Here is a 10366-nt window from a genome sequence, read left to right as displayed (position 1 = left end):
GGACGCGGAGCGAAAAAACACTCGATCCACTTTTACATTTTCATAAAGTTATGCAACTTTCTTCTTGTTACGTCCTATTATGTCTTTTTTCTCCTAATATCTTAATACAGTCCCTCGTTTATCACGGTTAAAGTAGGATTCAATGTTAACAAACGGAATATTTTCCTAGTTAGCGAGTAGAAAACCTGTTTATGACTTTCTAAATACGGGTTTTAACATTATGAGAGCCCTCCAGACATGACATAGCCCTCCAATAGTCACTTTTACACTCCTATTAGCCACCCAGCTAACCAGTTAGCCTCTCCAATTCACTTATTCTAAGCTTCAGAAAGTGTTTCAAATGGAGTGGGGAAGAAGGACAAAGAAGACGAAAACGTACCACTTCCACACGGAATGAGAGGAGAACCTTTTTCCATTCGATCTCAGCCATGGCACGTCGGCTCAGCAGCCAGTATGGCGTTCAGCTCCAGAAGAGAAAACTGTAAATAGTTGAAGGCGTTATATTTGTCAATAAAGCAAAAAACTAAAGTCAACATTTTTCTTCATGCTCCTTTTAGAGGAAGCCCCGCCCATGTTGACATGTAACACAATCACTGCAGAGCTCGTGCTGTCCAGTTTATCATCACGTCGTTTTCTTTCTCTGGGAATGTGGCGTCGACAAGTGGTGGTGTCCTCCCTGTTTTGTCCCCCCCCCTCGCTGATCAATTATGCATCAACAAACACCCTGAGTGCTTTTTGGTTGGCCTTGACGAAAAGAAAGTATCAAGTTTAACGGCAGGTCAGCTGAAACAAAGTCGCTCCTAAAAGACAAAAAAGGGGGTGAGATGAAAGCGGCGTGTCGTTCTCTTTCGCAGAACCCGCCTAAAAAGTCTCACTTTTGTGTTTTCACCTTGTTTGATTGCGGTTTTCTTTCATCTTTTGCTGCTTTTGGAATCATTAACTGTATTTAAAAGCTGCAGGCTCTTTGTCGTTGTTTCTTGAGCGCAGTGATTGTGCTACGAGAGCTCCTCAGATTGTCCAATTTCACTTTATTAGGCCGAAAACCATTGTTGAGTTATTACAAATAATGTGTCTTTGTTCCTCATCTATGCCGGTGATGTCAAGCGAGGGTTCAGCGAGGAAAAAAGGAAAGGATGCAACTTTGCCACTTTGATATTTTCTAAAGCACACGTGTGGAGATACGCTAACAAGGCGAAAAAGCCTGTCATCGGTGTTAACTTTGCTCTTTTTTTCCCCATTTTTGCGTTTTATTTTAAACGACTTCTTCAGTCATCTTCATAAATGTTCTGTTTGTAATATTATGACTTTAATCCCAGAATATTTTCACTTCATTCCCATAATATTATCACTTTGCCGCAACCTCATTTTCCAAAAACAACATTTTTATTTTGTGTATTTTGTTTGTGTTTCTCTTTTTGCTTTAATATAAATGATATATTTTTCCCTTCATACTATTATGATGTTATTCTTGTAAAATTGAAACTTTTTCTTGTTAAACTATAACATTTTCTCGTAATTGTTTGACTTTTTTTTACATTTTTAGGTTTTTTTGTAGCACGTAGAAAACAGTCCCCGGGCGGCGCTCCCTCGCTTCATGCGATCACGGTTTTTCAAAAATATACGAATGAATAAATCATGCAGTTTTGTGGTTTAATACGGCCTATTAGTAGTCCGAAATTATGCACATTGAAGCAAATTGTATGTTTTTTTTGCCTAAATGTAGCATTTTCAAGCCTAAATAGGCTAAAATGAACCAAAAGGCATTGACAACACGCATTCAAAGACGTTCCGATGATACGTAATATTCTACACTGGCCACCAGGTGCCAGTAATGTTCCCGTACTGTTCAGTCAGACACAAGCATTGGCTATTGTTGTGGCTGGAACCCACGCCAAGCTAAAACGCAACTCTGAACCCCCCGAAGCCACTTCCTGTCCTCCTCTTGCATTTACAGCAACACACACGAGAACGAGTCTTATTTGTGTCTTAAATGGCATATTTTCCATCTACTATATTGGGTAATATGAGTTTAAAGGGGACTATAGGGGTGTTATTTCATGTCTAGAGGGCCCTAATAATGTTAAAAGCAGTATTTAGAAGATCATAAACAGGTTTTCTATGCTCTGAGTACAAAAATATTCAATTTATCCGATTTTGCGGAAATTCACTTGTCACACTGGGGTGGGATTACCAATGAATGGTCTTCCGCTAGATGGCAGTAGGTGCATAGTGAACCTGTGTGTGCTACCAGTTATACGTTGTTTGCCAGAGTGATACAGATGTTTCTAATGTAACGTATGTGCCTTGGATTCATTAAGCCTAGTGTCAGTGTGTGCTCCTTACTATAGTTAGTAGATTGCGGGAGTTACATTCTGGCTGGCTTCTTCCCCTCCAAACCCTCATGCTAGCTTGACGTTCTCAACATTTGCAGATTGCGCTCTTTTTTTGATGATGCCGTTTTCAACAAGCCTGTGTTGAACTCATGGGAGCTGTAATTAAAAACACCATAGTTATTTTATTTTGGGACATTAATTGGTGGGAAAATGACTCGCACAGGAAATGAAAAGCGAACTGACCATTAACCTTGCATTAATTCCAGCAGGATGACAGCACCGCGGATTGTTTGGACGAGACTGTCCCTGTGTGATGCACAAATGAAACTCGGCGGTGATTTAGAAGCACTATAAGTTGAACTCTGCTGTCTAGCGGCAGACGGACTAACTGGAACTTGAATAAATGTTCAGGTCAGCGAGTTTGATTATGTTGGGAAAGCCTGTTCCCAATATCCGTGTATAGCATTCCAGATGACGTTATAAAGCAATTGGGTTGATTCAGTGGGAAAACACGCTCTCGAAGGAGGAAGTAACAAATAAAATGTCAGACATCAATCTCAAACTAAAGTAAGCACAAGCACAGAAAGTAAATGATGCATCGCTCCAAGATTAGGAGGCAAACACTTGGAGAATGTTGGTATAATCACATTCAGGAAGTTTGTAAACACCTGTTTACGCCACACAATGAAACTGATACTTTTTTTGGTGCGGGGGGGGGTCATTGGGTTGAAATAAAATTCAAATTCAATCCAGTACAAAATGAGTCTGATTTTAATGAACAATTAAATAACATTTGAAAACATTCAGGAGCCCTGACCATGACAGACGCAATGCCTTCATCAGTGATGGCTGCATGACCTATCTTGGTCTTTAGCATCATCTAGTGTCACATCTGCAGAATTGCAGCAGATTGATCCTTTGCAGGAAATGACTGTTACAGCCACGGAACACTGAGCCGTACGCCAACGTCGCCGCCATAATGGATGTGGCAAGTCTGCGATGTCAATGAATACAAGTGTACTGTACTGTATATATATACATATATGTACATATATGTATATGTATATGTATGTATATGTATATGTATGTATATATATATATATATATATATATTGGCCAATACAGGAACAGCCTGGAGATCGGGAAGACCTGGGTTCGATTCTCCCCTGGGCATTTCTGTGTGGAGTTTGCATGTTCTCCCCGTGTGCGTGTGGGTTTTCTCCGGGTACTCCGGCTTCCTCCCACATTCCCAAAAACATGCAGGTGAGGTTAATTGGCGACTCTAAATTGCCCATAGGTGTGAATGTGAGTGTGAATGGTCGTTTGTCTATATGTGCCCTGCGATTGGCTGGCGACCAGTCCAGGGTGTACCCCGCCTGTCACCCGAAGTCAGCTGGGATAGGCTCCAGCATGCCCCCGCGACCCTAATGAGGATGAAGCGGTATAGAAAATGGATGGATGGATGGATATATATATATATATATATATATATATATATATATATATATATATATATATATATATATATATATATATATATATACTTACTGTGTATAGTTTTGGGCACTACTTTGTGCTCTATAGCCAACGTCACGTGCATTACTCCTGTGTGGGATCAATAAAGTTGTTATCTTAGCCATCTGAGACGATCAAATACATTGTTTCTGGTGCTCAGCTATTTCCCAAGTATATTGGTGCGTGTGTGAATGTATAAACGAGAGGCATTAACTTAGACTTCTTTGTAGAAAGGCGCTTTATGAAAGTAAAAACATTGACTTGTATTCATTTACAACGCAGCCTTGCACACATCCAATATGGCGGCGGCATTGACGTATCGCAGCAGTGGTTAAACCCACTCGATGCGGTGTCTACGTGTATACATCATGTTTATGGTTTACGGCAGCCCACATTTACCAATAGTACTGTACGAATAACACGCTTCCTCTAACTCTTCTTCACTCTCGGGCTGGTTCCAACAGAGCATTACTGCGGTACTGCCCCCTCCCGCCCATCCTGTGAATCACAGCTCAGCAAAGCCAGTACTACTGTCCCTACAGTATATTGTAGCCGAACAATAACTTGATTATTACTCCCAATATAATTTACATCAATGTTGTGTGTGCTTATATGGTAAATGAGTAATAGTTTGCCAACACAGACAACTTAACTACGTGACTTTGTTGCGCGATCAAGTGGAGTGACGTAATTATTAGCCGAGACAAGAACTGTCCCCTTAATACACCGTGGAACATGACCACGTCACGTGATTGGCTACTGGGAGATTTGAACGTATACAGAGCAGCTCGCTTTTATACACAGACATATCACAATGCGTCGTCAATTGTTATTTGAAGCTTTTTCAAGCATGCAGTGCTCAACAAGACTCGGACCGGAACCGAGGAGCTTGCTCGATCGCCTGCTGACCGGAGTCGGGTCATCTCGTTGAGATGTCCTCGAAGTTGGACCCTCAAGAGACCATTCCCAATTTCATTCAAAAGAGTGCCGTCATCGAGAGGCCTCAAAGGTAAAACACACTTACCTGCTATCTATTCGGGCCCCTTGGAGAAGTTGGATCGTATATTTAAGCCCATAAATAAAAGGTAATAGGCTTACTGTTAACCTTTTATATAAAGATCAGAGGTTTTCTCAAGTTTATTGACCAAATTATCAATCTTAAGTATATCCGTGCAGCGCGTGCATGAATTTAGTTACACACAACAATAAATCTTTAATTACTTACAGCGTGGGCAAGCTTTTTCAAATAGATATTTTCCCCCTGAAGTAAATGAATTAGTAACGGAATTCCTCCCTCATGAGTTTAATTAGTTGAAATAAGCCAAAGAATTGGGATGTATTTGTAGTGTAAGACAAGAGTAGGGCTGAGGGCTGAGCTCGTGACTTGCAGTTCTCTACCAAAACGCAAGGCGGCAGTGTTTTTCCTGAGCGTGCACAAGCACAACTCTCATCGAGTAGCTCTTTAGCTTCCTTCCTGTGTCGTAGTTGATGATGTGCGGATCGATTTTGAAATATGGATACTTCCGATACCAGCTCTTCATGCTCTAAAATTGATTCTCAAATGAAAATATCGATACTTTTGATAGATACTTCAGTCATTTGGGGTCATGTTTGTCTGAAAAGGACCCATGTGTGAATTGTGAATAAAGGTTTCATTCTTATAGTAGTTCTTAATAACAAATAAATTACAGTGGCAAGAAAAAGTGTTTGCCCCCTCCCTGATTTCTTATTTTTTTGCATTTTGTTTCAGGACTAATCATGTGACATGCTTATAGATCCATTTGTGGTGGGATTTAGAATATATGACGTGTTTTTAACAAAATATCCGACATCCCAACGTGAAACTGACGTCACCACGGTACACGGCGGACACGTCTGCATGGGGGTGTTGCCTTTTCTTCCTCTTGTGGGTGGCGGGAGTGGAGTGGCGACCGGCTTTGAGGCACATTATCGCACCTACCGTGTTGGAGTGTGGCCCGGAGTTACCAACGTGATACGGCAACCGGATCGGCCCGATTTCGTGGTGGAAGCTATTAATTACTGAAAACCCGCAAAATAGCAAGGGAGCGATGATGGAACTGCGATATTGCGAGGGACGACTGTATCGGGTATCGCCCATCACTACTGTGCAGCAGCATCGTGCCCTTCAGCAGTTTGGGAACTGTGCCTTGCTCAAAAGTAGAAGTGAGGCCACACCAGCAGTGGCTTAAGGCCGAGTGGGGTGTGTGTGACCTCTCACCCCGTGGACCGGCAGTGTTTCTGCATTGTGCCCATTTTCAGGTATGTTTCCAACGCTCTGGTGATGAAAACGACGGGGCCGACCGTCGTGGAGACGCCGCATTCAGCCAACTACGTGAAAAAGCTCTCCAAAGAGTCCAAGCTACCTGAGAGTGAGCTAAACGTTTCCGAGCGCTTCTTGTCGTTCACTTCCTGTCCCGCTCACCGTCGCCTTGTGTTGCAGTCAAACAGCATGTGAGGAATGTGTACTGTACCTGCGCGACAAAGAAACCCATGATCTCAGCGGGGGCTTTCCTGCTGCCTGCCGGCCTCCCTGCCAAGCGGATGTTTACAGCCACGCCAAAGGTGTCCAAACCCCCCCTGTGTGTTGTTGACACCAACAAGGGACACAAGGAGTACCCTAATAAATTCTCAGGACTCGTCCCCGTGTACGTTAAGAAAAAGGTATTTCCTTGACAACATTTGCACTGTAATCCTTTTTTAGCCACACAATCTGGAAGTAAACATGTTTTTCGACTACTGCAGGATTATGGAGAGGTACCCGCGTACCTGCTGCGACGCAAGGGGAAGCTTCCGAAGGAGGGCGTTCATGAAAAGAGGCTGGAGGAGTCTGAGATAGAAATAGAAATAGAAAACCTCACAGACGAGGAGTGTCGTGAAATCATCGAGGTAACCGATGACTCAGCAGGCACCTTATTTACCAACTCATTCCATCCCAGACGCTTTTCAAAAGACAAACCCTTCCGTAGCGGCCATCTTAGACCGATCTTCCACAGCACACAGTGTTGTGTTGTGTGGTTATGGAAGCATGCGACCTTCCAAAACAAACATTACACTCCCCTCTTTCATCAGGAAAACACCTTTGTTTCTACCTTTTTCTGTTCTTTACTAATCAGCAGCAGAACATAGGTACGTTTCAGGAAAATATCAGTTACCAACTAAAAAAGGGAGGAAAGCAGCTTTTTGTGATAGGTAGGTAGGTAGATAGGTAGGTAGGTAGGTACATGCATACATACATACATACATACAGTACATACATACATACATACAGTAGGTAGTTAGGTAAGTAGATTGATATAATAGATAGATAGATGGACAGATAGATAGATAGATAGATAGATAGATAGATAGATAGATAGATAGATAGATAGATAGAGCTACTGATAAATACCAGCAGCTCTGCAAAAGTGTCCAAAGTGTAAAGAAAAGATACATTTCAAGCATAAACTCCCCTCTTTCATCAGGAAACACTTTTGTTTCTACCTTTTTCTGTTCTTTACTAATCAGCAGCAGAATGTTGATTTTGAACGTTGACTAACATTTTTTGTTTCTGTGACAGCTCAAATATCTAAACAACACAAAAAGGCTTGTTTTACATGAAAATAACAATTTATCTACAAAAATAACACCATCATCCTGTAGCTCTGCGCATTACAGTCGAGCAACGTGGCGTAAACAAAGAATAGGAGTGTAAAGGTGACTATAGGGGTGTTATTTCACGTCTACAGGGCTCTAATCACGTATTTAGAAAGTCAAACAGGTTTTCATGTAAAAATTCACTTACTGTCGAGTATGGACGTGCTCCAGTTTGCAGTGATTAACGACAAGCAAAGTTCTAAAGTTGTTGCCAGTGTAGAGTATAGATTATAGATTCATTATTTCCTCATACGCGTCATCTTCCGTTGGGTCAACACCATCCTTTTGTTCTATGTTCTATTATTCAGTACTCTGTAATAATGAGCTTTTCCCCCACAATCCAAGGACCTGAAGAAGAAGTGCATGAGGCTGAACATGGCCTACCAGCGCCTCCCGTTTGTCATCGACACCCCGTCGCTGAAGATGCGTAAGACGCGACTGGAGGGCGACCTGCAACAGCTGGAGAATGACCTCAAACTCCTTGAAACGTTGGTGTCCAACAAGTAGCAGATGTGCCAGCGGGGTCATCGTCTCCAAAACAAGCACATCAAAGTCAGTGGCAGGCGGGCCCAGCCTGTGCGGGACACCGTATCGCCCTCCCCGCTGGGATCCTCTGTCAGTATGATGAACGATTGACGTCACTAAACACATTGTTTGATATGACGTCACCTCAGCTCCAATCCTCACCTTGACTTTGCACTCAGCCTATCAACATGACTCTGACTGATCTGACGTCCTCCCAACCTGCACAGATCTTTATAGGGATCTTCTCATCCATCTAGTCCATGTCTTCTAGTCCGTGTGACATCCTCCGGACCTGCAGAGATCTTTATAGGGATCTTCTCGTCCATCTAGTCCATGTCTTCTAGTCCGTGTGTGTTTTCAAATTGTTATTGGCAGGTAAAATGGACATTCCATGGTTGTAATTGTTACGTCATTGAGGTATGGTGATGATAAAGTGAATCTTGGATAACATTTGGTCTGTTCTTGATTGATGAAATATCAGAAATGTCACAGTTTTATCCCGTGGTCTCTGATATGAAGTGTGACCGTATCCTGTAAAATGATTTGCAGAGGACGTCGTTACTGATGTGCTTTTTGCAGAATACACACGATTTCTGCTGCATGGATGATGCTGACCAAGCACAGGAACTTTGGAAACAATCGTTACCTTTTGCGTCGTCCGCCATCCTGCGCTTTGGCCTTCTCTTTAGCTTCAAACACAAAGCAGGAAGCCGCTGTAGGCTGTAATTACGGGGGCAAATGCCCACCCCCCCCCAATGAAACACCATTACATTAATTATGTATTGATATCAATGCAATCTGATCATCACGATTGTCATCACTGACATATTTACACTCCTGATCCGAATCTTAAGACCAGTTGATGAATGGCTAGAATTAGCATTTTGCACATTTGGATCTTAGTGAGGTTTTAAGCGGAGCTACAATATGCAAAAACAAGAAGGGGGGGTGAGACAAAAACCATTTGGAACTTAAAAATAACAAAAATAATAACAAACCAAAATAGGTTGGTTTGTTGCCTGATCAAAAGTTTAAGACCACAGGCTATAAAAGCCCAAATGTGCTCCAAATGTTGATGTGGTGTCATCATTCCCACTGTCAGGCCCTCCTGATGGTGAAGCTAAGAAGCTTTCTCTTTTCCAACGTGGTGGGATTGTGGAGCTGCATAAGCAAGGCCTCTCGCAGTGTGCCATGGCTGCTGAGGTTGGGAGCAGTAAATCAGTCATTCTACATTTTTGGAAAGATCCTGAGCATTATGGAACAAAAAAGTCAAGTGGTAGACCCAAAAACATCACACCTGCGCTGAGCCGGAGGATCCCATTGGCTGTCATCAAGACACAGGGCAGTCTTCCACCCACATGAAGGCCCTCACTGGTGCTGACTGCAGCGCAATAACCTTCAGACGCCATCTGAGGGAAAAGGCTTTAAAAAACAAAAACGCCACAAAAGTGCCCGTTTAGACTTTTCCAAGGAGCATCAAACATGGGACATTGAAAGGTGGAACAAAGTTTTATTCTCTGATGAGAAAAAATGTAACCTTGACGGCTTCCAGCGTTACTGGCATGACAAAGAGATCCCACCTGAGAGGTTTTCCACCCGGCACAGTGGAGGGGGGTCCATGATATGGGGTGCTTTTTCATTCAGTGGAACACTGGAGCTTCAGGTGATGCGGGATCGTCAAACGAATGCAGATGTTGCGGCAGCCGCCCCTCATGACTGAGGGCCCTCGTCTGTGTGGTACCAGCTGGGTTCTTCAACAGGACAACGCTGCAGTTCACAATGCTGGCTTGACCAAGGACTTCTTCAGGGAGAATAACATCACTCTTTTGGACCATCCTGCATGTTCCCCTCATTTCAATCCCATAGAGAACATTTGGGATGGATGGCAAGGGAAGTTTATAAAAATGGCCATCAGTTCCAGACAGTTAATGCCCTTGGTGAAGCCATCTTCACCACTTGGAGCAATGTTCCCACTAGCCTCCTGGAAACACTCGCATCAAGCATGCCCAAAGCCATTTTGGAAGTGATGAACAAGAACGGTTTAGCTACTCATTACTGAGTCCTACTGACAACATTTTTTGTTCTGGTTTGGAGAGTTTTTTGTTATTTTTTGTGCGACGGTCTTAAACATTAGCCGTTCTTCAACTGGTCTTAAGATTTGGATCAGGAGTGTATGTGAACTCTGGGGGACAACTTGAGGCTTACTGAAAGAAATGTTGTATGTAACCAAATAATGGTAATAATATGAGGAGACCATTCTCTTATTTGGATTTGGTTGGTATTGTCTTATATGACAAAGCCTTGATATGGTTTGTTTTTGGTTTTTACTTTTTTTCCAG

General features: G+C 42.6%; 1 protein-coding gene across 1 annotated transcript; it reads left to right on the top strand.

Moving 5' to 3' along the window:
* The first annotated feature begins 4461 nt into the window (after nucleotides 1-4461).
* Nucleotides 4462-8444, top strand: LOC129169250 (enkurin-like). Its single transcript, XM_054755485.1, has 5 exons — nucleotides 4462-4857; nucleotides 6129-6238; nucleotides 6310-6530; nucleotides 6612-6755; nucleotides 7848-8444. Exons 1-5 carry the CDS (start codon nucleotides 4781-4783, stop codon nucleotides 8007-8009), a joined length of 714 nt encoding a protein of 237 aa, XP_054611460.1. The 5' UTR covers nucleotides 4462-4780; the 3' UTR covers nucleotides 8010-8444.
* Nucleotides 8445-10366: the final 1922 nt, after the last annotated feature.

Source organism: Dunckerocampus dactyliophorus, chromosome 16 (genome assembly GCF_027744805.1).
Source record: "Dunckerocampus dactyliophorus isolate RoL2022-P2 chromosome 16, RoL_Ddac_1.1, whole genome shotgun sequence".
Taxonomy (NCBI): Eukaryota; Metazoa; Chordata; class Actinopteri; order Syngnathiformes; family Syngnathidae; genus Dunckerocampus; species Dunckerocampus dactyliophorus.
This window is presented reverse-complemented; position numbering and strand designations above follow the sequence as displayed.

Excerpts from the sequence above, each read along its gene's own strand:
- LOC129169250 (XM_054755485.1), top strand. The coding sequence starts at position 4,781 with ATGTCCTCGAAGTTGGACCCTCAAGAGACCATTCCCAATTTCATTCAA. Across the intron at positions 6,239-6,309 it reads AGAGTCCAAGCTACCTGAGA|TCAAACAGCATGTGAGGAAT; the intron begins GTGAGCTAAACG and ends CTTGTGTTGCAG. Across the intron at positions 6,756-7,847 it reads AGTGTCGTGAAATCATCGAG|GACCTGAAGAAGAAGTGCAT; the intron begins GTAACCGATGAC and ends CCACAATCCAAG.